The 19,691-nt window shown below is 64.5% G+C and overlaps 2 protein-coding genes across 3 annotated transcripts; one reads left to right on the forward strand and one right to left on the reverse strand.

Moving 5' to 3' along the window:
* The first annotated feature begins 3,410 nt into the window (after nt 1–3,410).
* On the forward strand, nt 3,411–13,399 carry F12 (coagulation factor XII). Of its 2 annotated transcripts, XM_005282286.4 has the most exons (14): nt 3,411–3,545; nt 5,175–5,214; nt 5,573–5,675; nt 6,054–6,124; nt 7,040–7,147; nt 7,645–7,776; nt 8,610–8,714; nt 8,997–9,171; nt 9,338–9,438; nt 9,514–9,778; nt 9,888–10,024; nt 10,512–10,655; nt 12,541–12,689; nt 13,174–13,399. In XM_005282286.4, exons 1-14 carry the CDS (start codon nt 3,489–3,491, stop codon nt 13,327–13,329), a joined length of 1,743 nt encoding a protein of 580 aa, XP_005282343.2. In that variant the 5' UTR covers nt 3,411–3,488; the 3' UTR covers nt 13,330–13,399. The 2 variants fall into 2 exon arrangements, with proteins under 2 accessions (XP_005282343.2, XP_023966556.1); XM_024110788.3 differs by lacking the exon at nt 8,610–8,714.
* Nucleotides 13,400–13,541: 142 nt separating this feature from the next.
* Nucleotides 13,542–19,341, reverse strand: LOC101952800 (alpha-2Db adrenergic receptor-like). The gene has a single exon (XM_005282285.4). The coding sequence runs from the start codon at nt 18,313–18,315 to the stop codon at nt 16,996–16,998; it is 1,320 nt and encodes a 439-aa protein (XP_005282342.2). The 5' UTR covers nt 18,316–19,341; the 3' UTR covers nt 13,542–16,995.
* Nucleotides 19,342–19,691: the final 350 nt, after the last annotated feature.

Here is a 19,691-nt window from a genome sequence, read left to right on the forward strand (position 1 = left end):
GACTTTATTCTGTTTGCACATTATAAATGTGATCAGGTCCTGATCATGTGTAGCTAAGTTACCATTAATTTTTAGTTCTTTGATCAGTCCCTCTTTATCTGTCACAACAAGATCTAATATAGCATTCCCCCCCTGCTCCCCACCCCCAACCCCCCGTTGGATGCAACACTTTTTCAGTCAGGAAATTGTCATCATGTTAGTCCTGGCAGAATGAAACCTCCAGCATGTGTCACTCAGATTGAAGTACTGATCCGGCAGCTTTTCCCCCCACACATTATAGTTAGTGCTTAAGGAGCCGCCCATCCTGTCCCTAGTGTGGTTCGGGGTCTGGAGCAGACACCACCCAATGCCCCAGTCTGTGCGTTATCTGTTAGACACTGAGCCACAAGCACTTCCTTTTCTTCTGCGTTACCAGTGGCAATGCCATTTTTGACAGAGTTCCTCTTCCTCCCTGTAGCAGGCCACGGACTCACCCGGGGCCGCCTCCTCCTGCTGCTTGCCTCAGGAATTAGCTCAATTCCAGCTCCCAGAGCACCCTCTGCTGGCCGGTGTCTCGCCTGCCTCAGGGCCCCATGTCCATCCCGGACCCTGGTGCCCTTTTTCTCAGGGTTCTGCCCCCCAGCAGTCTCCCCACACTCTGGGTCTCCCCTCCCAGGGGAACTCACAACCCTCTAAACCCCCTTGCCTCAGTGGCTACTGCCAGTCATCATCTAGCCCCCGTTCACTGGGGCAGACTGCGGTCTGTCATGGCCACTCATCACTGGCAAGGGGGTTGGACCTGCTGCCTCTGCCTATCCCTCTTCAGATCTTCCCTCTTTTTACCCTTCCCTTTTGCTATCAGTTGAACGCCCTCCTGCCTACTCCGGCCAGCCTGTCCTCAGCGATATTGGTCCCCTTCTACTGAGGTGGAGGCCAGCCACTCTATACAGCCCCATAGAATGGGAACCAATGTTCCACCAAATCACATCCCTCCACCCTTTTCTAGCCAGAGGCTCATTTCCAGACTCTTCTGCCTTCTGTCACCCATTGCTCATGGGACAGGGAGTCTCAGAGAAGACTGCTTGGATATTCTTCTTCAGCATACTTCCAAGTTCTCTGTCTGCGAGAGATCCTGGGACACAGGGTCATTAGTGCAGACATGAACCGTCACCAGTGGATCCTTTCCCATCGATTTTGAAAGCCTGTCCAATCTTAGAGTGATGTCTCATATCTTGGCCTCAGGAAGGCAGTGCACCGTCCTGTTTTCAGCCTGTCCTCTTTCAGTTCTGAGGACTGAATCCCCAAGAAGGACGTTTGCAGAGCTCCTTGTGAGCAAGCTCGAGAACAAGGAGAGTGCGCGAGGATGGGTAGAGCAGCAGGTGGAGAGATTTTCTGAATGTCTGGAAAGGGCACCTCTGAAGAATGCACCAAATGGTCAGGGACACCTGGCCAGAGATGCATTGTGCTCCTCCTTTGAGGTCTGGAGGTCATGGTGGGCAATGAATGCGTTGTAACCATGGAACTGTGGCGGGGGGGGGGGGGGGTTTCTGACACAACCCCACACTCCAGGTGCCCCAAAACCTCTGACTGCCAGAAGCTGGGACTGGACAACAGGGGATGGATCACTCCAAAATGCCCTGCTCTTGTTCATTCCTCTGAAGCATCTGGTCCTGGCCGCTGTCAGCAGACAGGATACTGGGCTATATGGCCCATTGGTCTGACCCAGTGTCAGAGGATCAGTGCTATGGCCCCAGCTTAACAGTCTCTAGGAGAAACCCCTTCTGTGAGCCAGACCCGCTAAGGTAAGTCACCCAGCTTCATCACCTCCTTGAGTGGACCTCTGGGCCTGCAGCCCCCCTGCTCCACCCCGTGAGCTCCTGGCAGCGAGTTCTACTGAGACAGACCCTGCTAGAGACTGGTCCACGCGCGTCCACAAGCATTTTCAGTGACATTCACACAGCATTGTCAGACCAGCAGGGGTTAGCAACCAACTGGTGCAGAGCACAGGCAGCCTTGGGTAGCCCAGAGGAATGAAGGGTAAAGCATTGTCCATTCTGGCCAGCCCAGAGCCCAGCCAAGCTGCACTGAACCCCTCAGTTCAAGCTCCATCTCTCTGTCTGTCTGACCTGTGCCCTGACTGCTTCCTGTAGCCCACTCTTCACCTCCTCGTGCCCCCAGTCCTTCGTTCTGGGCTGGGGGGATGCCGTTCATCCCCATGCTGAGAAGTGGGGCAGGACACATCCCTCTGGGGCCTTGGTTGCTAGGTGTCAGAGTCCAGGCCAGTGGATCTGCCATTGTCTTCTCAGATGCTCCCCTGACTAAGGCCCATTCACACTTGTGTCTTAGCCTGAAAGCAAACAGACCCCGTCCCTCCACTGGGTCAACTGAGGTATGCACTGGCTCCATAGAGATATTACAAAAGCTTCCCACTTGGTCACATCCAGTATGGCCATCTTATCTCCGTATGCAATGTGATCCTCCTCCCCACACCCGCCTCGCCACCTGTCCCCCTTCCCGACTCACCCCTGTGCAAGCCAGCACAGCTCGCAGGGCAGCTCACCCCACCCCTCGCTGGGCAGTTCCCCCGGCGCTGCGGGTGCTGCAGCATCAGGCGCATCCATCCAGGAGTCAGATTGCTGCCCCCCACCTCTGAGCACTCTGCTCCGTCCCTCCCTGGCTGCCGGCTCGCCCCCGGCACTGCTCCACAGGGGCCTCTGGCCTCGGGTCCGAAGCCCCATGGCCACATGGACCAGCCGGCATCCTTCCAGCGCGCGCCAGGCTCCTGCACCCCCCTGGCAGGCCTGTTTCAATTAGCACAAACTCAGCAGGCTGAGAGACGTAGTTCTTTCTAATAATACAAATGAAATCCGGGGTCTGTTCTGGATCGTACTTTCCGGCAAAGCATCAATGTATTAATTACTTTTAATCCAACCGGCCCCTGGAGTCTGCTTCTATGGCTGCATATTCCAGCTGGGCAAGAACAGGAGCCAGGCAGATGCGGGCCCTGGCCAGGGCAGGGCAATGCCCCTTCCCCACACCACAGCCCTAGCACCCCGACAGCAGAACACCGGTCTCAGCCGCCAAGGGGCATCTCCCAGGAGCTGCTGGCCCCAGGGCGAGGGGAACGCCGGCCTGGCCCTGCCAATTGCCTCGCAGCCCCTCGCTGTTCTGGTGGGGCGAGTCCTTGTTTGGCTGCAGGGCAGTGGGCAAAGGCGGGTCACAGTCCCCCAGGCCCAGCACTCTCATTTTACAGGTGGGGAAACTGAGGAAGCAAAAGGGGAAGGGACTGGTGCAGAGGACTGGGGGCAATGGGATTGTGGCTAAGGACTTCCTGGCTCTCAGGCCCCTGCGGTCACCCTGGAGCACACCCAGACACAGCCCCCACCATCCCTGCCCCCCCCAGCAGCCCTGGTTAAATCCCACCCCAAAGACCTTTGCCTTGGGGTGGATCGATTGGGGACTGTTTGCTCTGCCTGGGAGCGGGCGCAGTCCCTGCCCTGCACAGCGCCATGATGTCCCTGCTGCTGCTGCTGGTTCTGCTGCTCAGCCCGGGGGCAACCGTCCCGGTAAGTTCCCCCCCCCCCCCGAGTATCAAGCAGTTCACTCTGGCTTCAACCCTCCCTCATGCCCAGCCCCCTCCGACCGTGACCCCCAGTCCCTCCCTGCCCCATGCACCCGGAATCCCCAAAGTGCCCCACCAGCCCCTGGCTAGCCCTGACTCACAGTGCCCAGGCCAGGCCAGCTGAGTGTAGGGCTAGGAGCCAGGCACAGGTTCTAGTCCCCACATCGCCCCAGACTCACTGGGGCCTGGGGCAATTCACATCAACTCTGGGTAGCACATTGAGTGTGTGAGCCCACGTGACCCTCCCTTCCCCCGCTAAGTGTGAGCCCACGTGACCCTCCCTTCCCCCGCTAAGTGTGAGCTCACGGAACCCTCCCCCGCTAAGTGTGAGCCCACGGGACTCTCCCCTCCCCTGCTAAGTGTGAGCCCACGTGACCCTCCCCTCCCCCGCTAAATGTGTGACCATGGGACCCTCCCCTCCCCCGCTAAGTGTGAGCCCACGTGACCCTCCTCTCCCCCTCTAAGTGTGAGCCCACGGGAACCTCCCCACCCCTGCTAAGTGTGAGCCCACGGGACTCTCCCCTCCCCTGCTAAGTGTGAGCCCACGTGACCCTCCCCTCCCCCGCTAAATGTGAGCCCATGTGACCTCCCCTCCCCAGCTAAGTGTGAGCCCCTGGGACCCTTCCCTGCTAAGTGTGAGCCCACGTGACCCTCCCCTCCCCCTCTAAGTGTGAGCCCCTGGGACCCTCCCCAGCTAAGTGTGAGCCCACGGGAAGCTCCCCTCCCCCGCTAAGCATGAGCCCATGGGACCCTCCCCCACTAAGTGTGAGCCCACGTGACCCTCCCCTCCCCCACTAAGTGTGAGCCCACGGAACCTCCCCCGCTAAGTGTGAGCCCACGTGACACTGCCCCCTGGCTAAGTGTGGGCCCATGGGACCCTTCCCCGCTAAGTGTGACCCCATGTGACCCTCCCCTCCCCTGCTAAGTCTGAGCCCATGTGACCCTCCCCTCCCCCGCTAAGTGTGAGCCCATGGGACCCTCCCCTCCCCCGCTAAGTGTGGACCCACGGGGAACCACCCCTCCCCTCCCCTGCTAAGTGTGAGACCATGGGAACCTCCCCTTCCCCTCTGAGCCAAGGCACTGCCCTACATAATGCGCCCCCAGCGATGGCAGGAGGCTGCTCTCCTGGGCCTGCCCTTCCCAGCACAGATGCACCCCAGAGCCTGCTGCCCACTTAAGCTCTCCCTGCTGGGCCCCCCCAGGGCTGTCCCCGCATGCCGACCCCGGCTTCCTTCCTTCTCAGCACCCACACCTGTGAGACTGGGGGCCCCGGGGCGACCCTGCACTACGGATGCTCTCACCTGGCTCCAGCTGGAGAGGGACAGTCCCTGCAGCCGCTGGCCCTGGGTCCTGCTCTCAACTCCTCTCTGGCCAGGGACGGCCCCTGCTTCGCCCCGGAAGGGGGGCATGAGGCCCCCAGAGGGGAAGGGCTGAACGGCCTCAGAGCCAGGCATGTGCTAGGCCCTGTCCCCAGGGGCACACAGGACAGGGACCCCCACGGCTGTCCCCCTGCGGCCAAGGCGGGGGCCAGCGTGGGGCTCGCTGCACATGCTCACTGGGTTCTGTCCCGCAGGACCGGCATGCCAAGCCCCCGCCGAGGAGGAAGGGCCAGGGTGAGTGTCTGTCATGGGAGAGAGCAGCTCCATGGGGCCGGGGGTCCTGGATGGCAGAGCACGTGCCTGCTGCTGCCTGGGCCTGCCGGCACGGGGGGCACCCTGCTTGGACTAGAGGGGCTGGTCACTGGCACGAGCCCAGCTCTCAGCCCGGCTGAGCAGCACATGGCCACAGAGACAGTCCCTGGGAGCAGTTCCCCCGGGGTAGGGGCTGGGAACTGGTGTCCGCTAGATGAGATGGGGGCAGGGGGAGACTGTCCATCCCTCCCTCCTGCCAGGGGTGGGGGAGAGAAGGGGCCTGAAGCCCCCCAGGAAGGGACTGTTTCAGGGCAGCTCCCCTTCTGCCTTTGCCTTGCAGAGACGGCAGCAGCCAGTGGGGAGCCCTGCCACTTCCCCTTCCGCTACAAGCGCAAGATGCAATATTCCTGCCTCCGGGGCGGCCCGCATGGCCACCGGTCCTGGTAAGAGCCTTGTGCCCCAAACACCAAGGAAGGGCCCTCCTTCGGCCCCCGTCTGCAGGGAGGGTGGCAGCCCGACAGAGCACTCTCAGGCAGAGGTGAGGGGGCAGGCAGGACGGCTGCCCTCTCCATGCCCACGACCAGCCCCATGCGGGAGACGCAGGGAGACCAGAGCCCTCTGGGGAGCCGGGATTCACCCCCTTGGGGTAGGGCTTTGTCCCCAGGGTGAGGGCACAGCGCCTGGCGCCACCACAGGCCCCTTGGGCAGCACGTTCCACGCAATGCCCAGGGACCGGGCCAAGCACCCGTGACTGCCCCCTCGCCCCCCTGGTCTCCGGGGCTGCACCATCGCTCCCCCCTCACTGTCACCTCCCGCGGCAGGTGCGCCACCACCGAGAACTACGACCGGGACCACAAGTGGACTCTCTGTGGGGAGGACAAGAGAGTGACAGGTGCGGCAGCCAATGGGAACCCAAGTGACACCTGCGGGGGGTGAGGGGATAAGATTTCCCTGCTCCAGCCCCACATGCGGGGGGTCTGCACCCCATGTCCCAGTGCCCTTCGCTAACCCACCCAGGGCCAGCCTTAGGGAAAATGGCATCCTGGGTGAACTTGTATTTTGGCCCCTGCCCCATGTGGGCATGATGCCCCCCACTGCGCCTCTGGCCCCCAAGGGCTTGGTGCCCCCATTGCTCTGGCCCCTGTGGGCGTGATATGCCCCTGGCCCCCGGGGGTGCCCCACCCCCCTGGACTCCAAACCCCTGCGCCCATGTGGGGAAAGTGACCTGGATGCACAGACGGAGCTGTTGGCACTGCTGCTCGCTCCGCCCCGAACGCTGCCCCTCCGCCCCGCGCACCCCTCTAGGGGGCTGTGAGGAGGACGTCAGGGCTCCCTGCAGCCGGTCCTTGTCCCTGCCGGCTGCGCAAGGGCAGGGCAGAGAGCAGCAGCTCCTGATGCCGCAGCACAGCCCAGGTGGGGAAAGTGAACTGGATGCCCAGAGCGTTTGGTATTGCTCCTCCCCACCCCCAGTCCCCTGGGGGGGCCGTCACCGCTCACACAGACCCCCCCACGTTCCTGGGCACTCCCCCCACGCGCGCTCCCCTGCCAGCTGGGAGCAGTTTCTGTCTTTACTCTAATAGCGCGCACCTCTGCGGTGCTGCACCGCGCCCCTTTGCCTATGGTGCCCCTGGGCGGTCCCCTGGGGTCGCCCAACCCTAAGGCAGCCCTGGACTCACAACAGGCTCCACCAGCCCCTCCCAGGTGCTCGTCCAGGCCACAGGGCTAGGTCCCGGCAGGGCCTGGTGATCCTGGCGCCGCTGCCCCCCAGCCTAGAGCCTTTGCCCCTGACTCCGCTCTCTGTCTGCAGATCCCTGCAAGCCGAACCCCTGTGAGAACGGGGGTGCCTGCAAGAGCAGACAGGATGGCTACCGCTGTGTCTGCCCTGCCCGGTTCCATGGCAGGCACTGCCAGAAAGGTGACTGGGCCCAGCACCCACCCCACCCTCTTGGGCCACACAGCCCCAGTAGGGAGCAAAGGAGTGGGGACCTCCCTGCCTGCCCCTGCTGCCCCCACATTGCCCTGGGACCCTGCCCCTGGACTGCCAGCCACTGGCTGTGTCAGACTGGGGGATGACACACTCACCTCCAAGGGAGGACTGCTCCAGAACCACCTCGCCAGGGGCAGCCGCTTGCACCAGGACCCAGCTCGGGGGCTGAGCCCCCCACAGATCAGAGCCACCCACACACAGCCCCACTACTGAGCCCAGCTGGCTTCATGATGTTGCTCACACCCCACCCCACCCGGCCGGGCCAGCAGCAGCCCCTGGGAATAGGCACTGGGTTCGCAGCGGGCAGGGACTCGACTGGCCGCAGCTGGGGCATGGGCAGATACCGAGGTGGGATCGGGCTCTGTCTGGGCTGGGGGAAGGGGGACCCAGGCTCATTCCCTACTGGCCCCACTCGGCTTTTGCAGAGAGCTGTTTTGAAGAGCACCTGCTGGTGTATTTCCTTGAGGGAGAGAAGTGGCTGAGGTACCGGCCCCCCAGCGTGGAGGAGTGCCACTGTGCCGCCGGGAAGACTGTCTGCCGGCCAGCCCATGGCAAGGGTGAGAGTGGGGGGCAGAGAGCACTATTCCACAGTGGGAGGGTCCACCCTGTGACCAACTGGGACTGTTCTTAATGTTTCCTCTGAATACTGTGTGGCTGCCTCAGTTTCCCCTATGCATTTCTTAAGTCTCTAGGGGGTGAGATTGTTGCAGAGCAAAGGGCCAGTGCACATAAATGGCCGACACTCTATCTCCTGGCAACTAATGGCCAGGGCCCTTCCCCCCTGCAAGGTGATAGCTAAAGGTGCTGGAAACCAAAGGAATCAGGTAACCTTCTGGCCCGGGAAAGGAACAAAGCAGAGGAGGAGGGGCTGGAGGGGGAGTCAGTTTGGAGCTGGCTGGGGAAATGGAGGGGAGCCCAGACGGGGCTCGGGCTTCCCAATGGGGCTGTGGTGTCCCTGGGGCCCCCAAGATGGGCCTAACTACGGGGCATCTTGTCTGTACCTGCAAGGCCTGTCTTGGACTGTGTTCCTGTCGTCTAAATAAACCTTCTGTTTTACTGGCTGGCTGAGAGTCATGGTGAGGTGGAGGAAGCCGGGGGTGCAGGGCCTGGTCTCCCCCACACTCCATGACACACCCCAAAGGAGGCTGGGGCTACCCTGCAGAGGGCAGGGCCTGGGCAGACAGAGGGGCCGAACGGGGGCTGGGGGCAAGGGCAGGCAGGGCAGCGGGAGGTGCTGGACTGGGCAGTGGTGATGCGCTGCTTGCTCAGGGGCGGCTGAGCTCAGCTGGGCACCGTATGCCGGACTGGCCCCAAACAGCTGGTCAGTGCCAGCCCCCTGGCAGCAGCTAGCCCCATGGAGGCAGCCCTGACACCTGTCTCTGCTCTGCAGCTTGTCCCACAAACCCCTGTCTGAACGGAGGGCACTGCATGGAAGTGAAGCGGGAGTGGGTCTGCAGCTGCCAGAGCGGCTACGTTGGGCCGTTCTGTGACATAGGTACTGCCACCCAGGGCAGGGACGCGGGGCTGGGCCTAGAACGGTACTACACAGGCTGGGTCAGGATCCCTGGGCCCCCGGCGGGACTGGGCCTGGTCGAGGTCATGGAGCTGGGATCAGAGCTCTGGGCATCCAGCCTCCCAGAGCCCACGGGGGAGCAGGGCAGCCCAGAGCAGAGCTGGAGGTGCCCATGTGCTCTGGGTGGCCCAAGGGCTGGGGCCTGAGGGGTTGCAGGGAGGGAGCCGTGGAGAGACATCCAGTGACTGGCTCTTTACTCACCAGACCGGAGGCAGGCCTGTTACACCGGGAGCGGGCTCCTGTACAGGGGCATGGCCCACACCACCCTCTCGGGGGCACAGTGCCTGCCCTGGGACTCTGACCTGCTGTCCCACGAGTTCTCCACCCGCTCCTTGCGCGACGCACTCAGCCTGGGCTTGGGCGGCCACGCCTTCTGCAGGTGAGCAACGGGCCCCAGCCCCAGAGAGGGGAGCTGGCAGGCAGGAGATGCGAGACGCCAGGGCAAGGGCTGGGTGAGTTGGGGCAAGGTGCTGAGAGCTGGGGGTTGGGCTCCTGGCTGCTCTGTGCTGGAGCCCGTTGACGGAGTGGGGGGTTCTCCATTGCAGGAACCCTGATAACGACAGCCGGCCCTGGTGCTACACGCTGAGGGAGGAGCAGCTCAGCTGGGAGTTCTGCAGCATCCCCCCATGCGAGCTGCACGCAGCGGGTAGGCCCCGAGGAGCTCTCAGAGGGCGGGGGGGGGGGGTAGCGGAGCCTCGCATGACCGGCTCTCTCCCCACAGGTGCTGTGGACACAGTGGCATCAGGGGGCCGGCCGGAGGCCAAGCCCACGACCACAAGCCCCAGGGACAGCTCTGCTCAGACTCAGAGCTGTGGGCAGCGGTACAAGAAGAGCCTGTCCCTGCGGAGCCGGGTTGTTGGTGGCATGCTGGCACTGCCCGGCTCCCATCCCTACCTGGCAGCCCTCTCCCTGGGGGAGCACTTCTGCGGGGGGACCCTCATTGCCTCCTGCTGGGTGCTGACAGCTGCGCACTGTCTGCGGCACAGGCAAGTCACCGAGCACAGACAGGCGGGGCAGGGCACACCGGGGAGGGAGCAGGGCTGTGGTGGGCGGCCAGCGGCACTTTCCTAGCTGATGACTGGTCACATCCTGCAGGCCGAGCGTCTCCCACATCTCTGTCAGGCTGGGGCAGACCCACTATAACAGGAGCACACAGGGCTCCGCCGAGCTCCGTGTGCAGGACTACGTGCTCCATGAGAACTACTCCCAAGCCACCCAGAGCCACGACATCGGTGAGCGCCCATCCCCCCTCCCAGAGCCACGACATCGGTGAGCGCCCATCCCCCCTCCCAGAGCCACGACACTGGGGAGAGCCCATCCCCCACAGCACCCATCCCCCCACCCAGAGCCACGACATCGGTGAGCGCCCATCCCCCCTCCCAGAGCCACGACACTGGGGAGAGCCCATCCCCCACAGCACCCCTCCCCTCCCCCAGAGCCACGACACTGGGAAGAGCCCATCCCCCGCAGCACCCATCCCCCCACCCAGAGCCATGACACCAGGGAGAGCCCATCCCCCACAGCACCCATCCCCCCCACCAAAGCCACAACACTGGGGAGAGCCCATCCCCCACAGCACCCATTCCCCCCCCCCCCCGAGTCACTACATCGTGAGTGCCCACCTCTCCCGGTCCCACTGCCCCAGTCCTGCCCCCTTGGTTGCCTGTAGTGAGGATGGGCCCAGACTCTCACTCACCGGCTTCTTCCCTGGTGTCCCAGCGTTGGTGCATTTGAAGGCAAATGCCACAGGCCGCTGTGCTGAGTTCTCCCACTCCATCTCGCCCGCCTGCCTGCCCAGCGCCTTGGAGCCTCTCAATGCCAGCAGGCCCTGCGAGCTCGCCGGCTGGGGGCACCTGTACGAAGGTGAGTGGGGGCCCAGCTGGGATGGATTAACCTTTTGTGGGCCGGCACCAGACATATTTGTGGGCCCCCAGGGAGGCAATGGAGCATGGGGGGGGTCGGTCCCTGGAGCGAGGGGCCGGCCGGGGCAATGAGGCATGGCATGGTGGAGGCAGCCCAGCCCAGGGCACGGGCACTGTACACAAACTGGCAGTTGCCAGACACACACTGGGCCACCCAGCCCTGTGCTGCCAGCCTGCCCCTTCTCCTCAGGGGTGGGCCCAGGCCGTGCCACACAGCCCCCGACTCCCCAGGCCCAGCGTCCCCCAGAACTGCTATGCCCAGCAGCCCCCCCACAGACCCTCCATCACAAATGCAGACTGGCCTGCACACACACCCCCGCCCAATACCCCTCCCACAGCCCCACTACTACTGCCCAATGCACTTCCCCACAGCCCACCACAACTACACAGCACCCCACTGCCCAGCATCCCAACACACAGACCTCCCGCACTGCCCCTCAAGAGACCTCATAGTGCCTCGCACCCAAAACACACAAACTTCCCCCACTGCCTCACAGCCCAGCACCCCCCCCACAAATCCCCAGAGACCCACTCCCTCACACCCTGCCCCCCCGGCCACACTCACCAGCCCTGCTGGGAGACGATGGCGTCTGCCAGGCTGCGCTGACAGCGCGGCCGGGGCCGGTCCAGTGCCAGGGCGGGGAATCACTCTGGTCCGATTAGCCAGGCCAGGGTCTGTCCCCACCCCAGGCTGGCTCCCTCAAGGCCCACTTGCCTGGAGGTAGGGTGAGCGTACATCCCCTTTTGGCCAGGACAGTCCCCTTTTTAAGCTCTGTCCCCCCTGTCCTGACTTTTTTGACAAAAACAGGCATTTGTCCTGTTTGCTCATCAGAGCAAATGGACAAATGCCCAGTTTACCTAGGGTGACCAGACAGCAAGTGTGAAAAATCAGGACGGGGGTGGGGGGTAATAGGTGCCCAAATATCGGGACTGTCCCTATAAAGTCAGGACATCTGGTCACCCTAAGTTTACAAAAAAAGTTGGGTGCGCCCCCCTAGCGGGGAGTGAGGGAATGTGTGTGGGGGGGTGGCGACATGAGGTGTCAGGCAGTGAGGCTTGGGGGGCTCAGCCCCAGCCCCAGGCAGAATGGAGCTTGGGGGGGTTGGGGGCTAGCCCTTGGCCGCAGCATGGGGAGCTGGGGGGAGGGGTCAGTCCCAGCCCCTGGCCACGGCATGCAGAGCTCAGGGAGGAGAGGAGGGGTCAGCCCCCGGCGGTGCGGAGCTGGAGAGTCGGGTCAGTAGCACCAGCCAGGCAGCACCGGGCTCCAGCTCTCTCAGCCCCAGCTGTGGCCAGGGGGCAGAGAGGAGCCCGTAGCTGGCCTGTGACCCAGCAGGGGTGAGCAGGGGGCAGTGGCCGGGGGTGGAGAAGAGCTGGTGGGGCCTGGGAGCAAAGCACAAGCAGCGTGGGCTGGGCTTGGCTGGAGCCCCTTTAGGGGCTGGGCCCTGCCCCACCCGCTCTGCCGGGAAAAGTGTGGGGCTTTCCCACGCTCCGCCCACACACCAAGCTCCACCCACATGGCCCCGCCCACTCGGAGCAGATGCTCCCTACTGGCCATGCTGGCCCACTGGCTTCGGAATAAGCCCAGCGCTGCGCTGAGCCGCTCTCTCCATCAGGCTGCCTGACACGGTCACATCTTCCCCGAGGGCGGGCGCTTCCTCACTGGTTACACGGACACTGCGTTTGCCCCCGCAAACCCAAAGCCTCCTAACCACTGCCAGCCCAAGAGGGGCCGGGCGCATCCCTGGCACCAGCTGGGGTGTCCCTGTGCCAGGTGTCTGGGCCCGGGCTGCGTGGCACAGCAGGGTCCCCTCTCTTCTCCCGGGCAGGGGCTGAGGAGCTCTCTGAGTCCCTGCAGGAAGCTGTGCTCCCCGTTATCCCTCACGAGCAGTGCCGTTCCCCCGAGCTGCACGGGGCCAGGATCACCGCAGACATGCTGTGTGCCGGCTACCTGGAGGGGGGCACCGACGCCTGCCAGGTGAGACAGCTGGGCACGAGGTGCCGGGGGCGGGTCAGCTCCAATCTGGCTGCAGTTCAGGAAGGAACAGCCTCTCCAGCAGCCCCTTTGTGAGCTGAGACCCCGCTTTGCCACGCTACCCTGGGCACCCCCATGAGCCAGACCACACTCTGCCCCTGATTCACACAAGTGGGCCTTGCTCTCCGGCTCCCTGCCGGTGGCTGGTGCTGGCTCATCCCTGGGTAATCCATCCCAAAGGGGAGAGACAGGGGCTGATTTATCAAGGGCACTGATGTGTCCTCTCTCTCCCTGCTATTCCCACCTTAAAGCCAGCAGGGGCTCCCGACCGCCGACCCCACCCCCAGTGCCATTAGCCCCCTTCGACTGCACTGCAGGGTTCCCCAATGCCACGGTGCCCATGGGGAGGGGCCAGCCCCAGGCCTGCCAGCTGCTCTGAGTGATGGAGCGGGGCCTGCCTCCTCTGACCAGTCCCCTCGTGCTACAGGGAGACTCTGGTGGGCCGTTGGTGTGTGAGGAGCAGGGCCGGGCCACGCTGCGCGGGATCGTCAGCTGGGGTGTGGGATGCGGAGAGCAGGACAAGCCCGGCGTCTACACCAACGTGGCCCGCTACCTCGCCTGGATACAGGGCCACACGGGCTAGTGGGGCCCAGAGCACGATCTGCCCCCTTGCCCGCCCAATAAACCCCCCGCCTGGGGCCTGTCACACCCTCGCTTCGCCTCTGCGTCTCTGGGGGAGCATCCCATCAGCTGCCCCGGTGCCAGAGCCTGGTGACGACTCGCTCCCTGCTCAGGGCCCGGGCCCTGGAGCAGCTCATGCTGGGAGCTGGAGCTCAGGGAGGGACTGAGCAACCTGAGGGAGCCACCCCTGCCCTTCCAGAGCAGCAGGGGCTGCGGGACCAACAGATGTTGGTCTTCACCTTGGGGGGCTGCCAGGCCCATCGGGGCAGGATGCTCTTGGGGAGCGGAAGGGGGAGGCGCTGGGCACGCGGGTGCAAAGTTCCCCAAGCTCCAGCCAGGATCGAGACTCGGCCCCTCCACGCTCGTCCAGCCTGGGAGGTCTCTGGCCCAGCCCTGTGCCCTTGGGGGGTTCTGTGCCCCACCCAGCACCACCCCCCTGGCTGCTGTGGGGCTGGCTGCACCTGGCCAGGAGGGCAGCGTGGGGGGACGCTGGAGGCTGTGGAGGAAGCTGATCCTGCTCCCCGTGGGACGAGGGATTGTTCCCTGGCGCCGAGCCCACCCTGCCGCACCACAGAGCCTGGGAGCCGGAGCGGCCGGGAGCTTGGAGCTGGGCCTGGTTCCCTGGGATCCAAACTCTCAGGCGCCTGCAGCTGTTTTTAGCCAGGGGAAGGTTTGATGCTCGGGGATTTTCTATTTTGAGGCACGAAGCAGAAGAAGCTGGATGGTGACTGACCCCTGCATGTCTGAGCTGAGCGGCCCGGCCCAGCCCCGATGGCAGCCCAGCCCCCACTGGCCTGGCCTGGCCCCGATGGCAGCCCAGCCCCCAATCTGCCTGGCCCGGCCCCAATCACAGCCCAGCCCCACACCGGCCCGGTCCAGCCCAGATCACAGACCAGCCCCCAACCTGCCCAGCCCGGATCGCAGACCAGCCCCCACCTAGCCCGGCCCAGCCCCGATCACAGCCCAGCCCCACACCGGCCCAGTCCAGCCCGGATCGCAGCCCAGCCCCCAACCTGCCCGGCCCAGCCCCGATCGCAGCCCAGCCCCCAACCTGCCCGGCCCAGCCCCGATCGCAGCCAGCCCCCAACCTGCCCGGCCCAGCCCCGATCGCAGCCAGCCCCCAACTGGCCTGGCCTGGCCCTGATCACAGCCCAGCCCTACCGGCCCAGTCCAGCCCAGATCACAGCCCAGCCCCCAACTGGCCCAGCCCGGCCCAGACCCGCCCCCAACCTGCCCGGCCCAGCCCCCAGCCGGCCTGGCCCTACCAGCCAGGTCCAGCCCAGATCACAGACCAGCCCCCAACTGGCCCAGCCCAGCCCCCAACCAGCCCGGCTCGGCCCCAATCACAGCCCAGCTTCAATCCCAGCCATGGGTTCAGCCCTGGCTTGCACAGTGTAGCTTTAGTGCAGACCCAGTCCTGGCCCAGTTCAGACCCGGGGGTAGGAAATGGGGCTTGGCATGTGGGAGGTGGGGGCAGGGAAGTCCTACAGAGCAATCTCCTGAGCAAACCTTGCACTGTCACATGCTGCCCCCAGCGGTCACAGCCCTTGGCCCCGCTCCCCTGACCTGCCTGGGCTGACCCCCCCCTGCACCCTACCCCTGCTGCCTCGGGCAATGGCACCTGCTCAGAGCCTTTCCCTTTGGGATGTTTACAGAACACAGGTTTCAGCTCTTGCCAGAACCCCTCCAGAGAGGGGACTTGGGGGCATGGTTATCTGCCCCCCTCTCCCCCACACACTTTGGGGAAGCAGAACTCCCCAGGAAGCTACCCTGCTGAGCTATGGGAAACAGCCCAGGCGGGCGAGCCCTGGAGCCAGAGTGGCTGGCCCCTATCCACTTGGGGGCTGGGGAGGGGGGTCACCTGGCCTTCTGCTGCTCAGAGATGGGGGAGGGGGGGTGTCCCAGCCGCATGCTGCTATTTAGGGTCTCAGGAGAGCCCCAGGTGCTTTGTTGTTCCTCAGGCCCCAGCAGTGGCACTGTCACCCCAGCTCAGCTCCCTCTCTGGAGGCACTTGTGGTGTGGGCCCCGTTCCAGGCCCTGTTCTCTGTCCAGAGCCTAAAAATTGCTGGGTGGGACTGGCTGAGCCGGACCCAACACCAAACACAGGGCCATGTATCTGTGAGCTGCTGCCCCTGGCCCCCCAGGCCTGAGGGATTTCTCCTGCAGCCCCCCTTCTGCCCCACCATGCCTCAGCTGCTCCTGTGCCCCCCATCTCAGCCCCCCACTCTCAGCTCTGAAGTCCTGCAGAGAGGCTGCAGCACAGCAAGCTGGGCCCTGGGGTTCCCGTATTTCGGATTCCCCAAAGAGGACACTGCCTTGGGGAGGGGGGGAGCTGGGGGTACAGCTGGGGGGGCTCGGTGGTGGGGTTACTCGCTGGAGACGGGGGCCAGTGTCACTCCCTGTCACGGTGGCTGGTGCAAGCCCAGGATGCAGCACCAGCTGTCAGTCAGCCCCTCATTGCGGGGACCCCCCTCCCCTGGGCTGCGAGCGGGGCCTGGGTGGGCAGGAGCTGGCAGCTGCAGTGGCAGGGGACTGGACCAATCAGACACAGAGGCAGGGGTGGGACCAATCGGCGCTCTGCTCTGTAGAAAGCCCGGACATTGCCCGTTATTTGATGAACCCACCAGCCAGAGAAAAGAGGCTCAGAAAAGGGGCAGTGTCCGGGAGCCCGGATGTGGGGTAACCCTGCCTCTGGGCAGCTGGATTATTTGGGCTAAGCTCTGCCCAAGCCCATGAGATGGGCAGGGAATAGCTCTTGAGGCCCTGTTCCCGCCTGGGGGCAGCACGGTTTATACCACACACCATTAGCCTGTGGAACTCCCTGCCACAAGAGAGCATTGGGGCCAAGAGAAAACTAGGCTTCAGGGCAGGCTCAGCTGTTGCCCTGGCCAGTGAGAACAGCCATTAACATTAGAGAGTAAAAACAGAAGGGCCGTAGCCCTCCGGCTCCAGGGCAAGAGCCAACTGCTAACTCTGTGGGCAGGTTCCCCCTCCCTGCCAGCTGCAGGGGTCTGGCACCTTCGTCTGCAGCAGCTGGCACTGGTCTCTGTCAGTGACAGGACCCGGGACCGGGGGTTCCTGTGTCCCCCTGGAACAGCCCGCAGGAATCCCTAGGGCCCCCTCCTGCTCCTGTGGGAGGGGCTGGCCAGGGGGGCTCAGACCTGGCTCCAACCTGCCGAGCTAATTGCCCCAGACTGGAGGGGCTGGACACGCCAGAGCCCAAGAGCCAGACGGTGGAGTCCCGGCCCGGCCCAGCAGCCGGACGCAGGGGCCCGGCCCAGGAACCAGAAACGGAGCCCCAGCCCAGCCCAAGAGCCAGACGGTGGAGTCCCGCTCCAGCCCAGCAGCCGGACACAGGGGCCCGACCCAGGAGTCGGACGCTGGGACCTGGCCTGTGATTCAGTCTCTTTTATTCAAATACCCAAAATCTACATTTTTAAAAACACCTGTAAACTAAAGTTGGCAGCTAGAGTTTCCAGCCCCCCTCTGCTCACAGCCTGGGCCATCCAACCCGTAATCCCAGGTCTCCTAAACCCCAGGCCAGGACACCAGCCCCACACCCAGGCTTGTCTCCTGTGTCATATAGCCCAGCACGGGGGCTGGAGGCCAAGAGCAGTTTGAAATGATCTCAGCCCAGCAGGGAACAGTGGCGCAGGGGCCTTGCTGGGGTCTGGCCTAGTGGGGGAGCGGTGCCAGGGTCCAGCCCAGGGCGGTGGCAGCGCGGGGCCTTGGAGAGGAGCCTGCGGAAGGCTCTGCGGAAGTCCCTGTTGAAGACGGTGTAGATGACTGGGTTGAGGCAGCTGTTGCAGTAGCCAATCCAGAAGAAGACACTGAAGAGGAGCTTGGAGATGTGGCAGCGGTCCCCGCACAGCGACTCCAGGCTGTAGGTGAAGAAGAAGGGGAACCAGCACAGGACAAAGGCACTGATCACCACGGCCAGGACAAAGGTGAACCTGTGCTCCCGCGCCTGCACCAGCCGTCTCCTGGAGATGGACATGCTCTGCTGCTCACTCCACCGCTGGGGGCCTCGAGCCAGTGCCCAGGAAGGCCTCCTGAGCCTTCTCGGGCTGGCAGTGGCGCCGTTGTTCTCCTCCTCTGGCCACTGCCTGCAGAGAAGAGCTGACCCCAGCTTGTGGGCACACTGGCTGCCCTGCTCTGTGCTTGTGTCCTGCTCTGCAGAGCTCCAGGTGGCAGTGGGCAAGCAGGAGCTGGCGCGGGAGGGGCGCTGGGCCATGCCAGGCCTGGCGGAGACGGTGCCGGAGCACCTGTGCTTGGTGATGCGATAAATCCTGCAGTACACCACGAGCATGATGAGGCAGGGGGCGAAGAAGGAGGCGGTGCAGGAGGCCAGCACGTACCAGGTATTGTTGTTCAGCAGGCATTCCCTGGCCTGCGGCTGGGCCGTGAACAGGGCCGGCACGGAGACAAGGCCAGCGATGGCCCACACGGCACCGATCGTGACCTTGACTCTCCCGGGGCTCCTCTGGAGGTTGAACCTGGTGGCCCTGGTGACGGCCCAGTAGCGGTCCAGGCTGATGGCACACAGGTGCAGGATGGAGGAGGTGCAGAAGAGCACGTCCAGCGCCAGGTAGAGGCTGCACCAGAGGCTGCCGAAGCCCCAGGAGCCCAGCAGCTCATTGGCCAAGGAGAAGGGGATGATGAGGGTGGCCACGAGGATGTCGGCTGAAGCCAGGGACACCAGGAAGAGGTTCTGCGGGGCCTTGAGGGCCCGGCTGGTGAAGACAGCCACCACCACCAGCGCGTTGCCCAGCAGCGTGGCCAGGATGATGGAGAGCACAGCCAGCAGGATGAGTGCCGAGGCCAGGGGGGAGTGTGGGGCCGCCCCTGGCTGCCCTCTGCTGTCGTTTCCAGACGCGTTGAGGGGAGCAGCGGGGGCGCTGACCTTCTCCATCCCAGCTACATTCCCAGGCCAGGCCGGACCCTCCATGCAGGGAGCTGCCCGTGGGAGGGGGCAGCACCGCCCATGCCCGCCTGGCAGGCCCCAGCGTCCTCACCTGCCGACAGCCCTTTGTACGCCAGAGGAGCGGGGCCAGCCCAGCGCTGCCTGGGTGCCCAGACGGCACGGTGCCGCGGTCAGATGTCTCCAGTGCCCCAGGGGGAGGGGACGGTCCCAGCACGCAGCAGAGCCGGAGGGGGTCTCACCCAGGCACTGGAAAGGTCTGTCCTCCCAGGGGCTGCTGCCCCCTTCCTTCCCGTCCCCGCCCGCTGGGGGAGCCGGCGTGCAGCGGGCCAGGGGCGTGCGGAGCCTGGCAGCACTGCTCCAGCACTCAGCAGCCTGGGCTCTGCCCCAGGACGGGAGGGAGGGGCTGACGTGACTGGCTGGAGCCCAAGCAGCTGCCGGCAATGGGGGAGGAAGTTTGCTGCCAACGTTTAAAGGGTCCGGGAGTTCCTGCCATGCCCCCTGCCCCCAGGGCACTGGGCCCATACTTGGGGGGAGGGACAGAGCAGGAGGATGATACAGGGGCCTGGGCACAGTGGATGGGGGGGAACAATACTCGAAGAGAGGGACTGGGGGGCTTCAGAGGGGGGATGATCCTGGGGGGCTAATACCTGAGGTGTGGGGGAGGGACTCAGGGAATGATACCAGGGAGGAGGGGCCCAGTGGGGGGATGATACTGGGGGAGTGCAGTGGGGGGACAATACCCGAGGGCGAGGGGCCAGTGGGGGGTGCAGCACAGCTGAAAAGGGCCCCAAGGTGGGATTCTGCCTGGCTGACCCCCCATCTCCACACAGTGGAGGAGGGTTGCCCAAATGGGGGGCTGGGAGCAGCTGGTCTGGGCTAGGATGAGCGCACACTACCAGGCCTCTGGGGGGAGAGCTGGGGGGGCACCGGGAGCTGGGGAGGGGGCACGGGGAGCTGGGGAGTGGGTATCGGGAGCTGGGAGCTGGAGAGGGGGCATGGGGAGCCGGGGGGGTCGCGGGGAGCTGGGGTGGGGCCCTTTCCCTGACACTGCGGCACGGGGAGGGCTCGAACTGTTTCCAGGGCAGCTCTCTGCCCGGCACGGGGCTGCTAAGGACCCTGGTCCAGCTGAGGTGCCGGTGTGCGCAGGGCAGGGTAGACCAGGCTCTGTGGCAGCCATACAGCGAGTGGGCGGGAGGGCGAAAGGGTTGAATAGCAGAGGAGAAAGCCCCACCCCCCAGTGGCCGAGGGGGCAGCACCCCCGGCGCCCGGCCCTGCACCGATCGCCCCGGCAGGGAGCGAATAGCGAGGGGAAAACACTGCCAGGCGGCGCCTTTATTTACCCACATTTCACTCCAGACAGGATGGACAGACAGACAGACATCGCCATGGCAACACATGCA

The sequence above is a fragment of the Chrysemys picta genome, chromosome 8 (genome assembly GCF_011386835.1).
Source record: "Chrysemys picta bellii isolate R12L10 chromosome 8, ASM1138683v2, whole genome shotgun sequence".
Lineage (NCBI taxonomy): Eukaryota > Metazoa > Chordata > Testudines > Emydidae > Chrysemys > Chrysemys picta.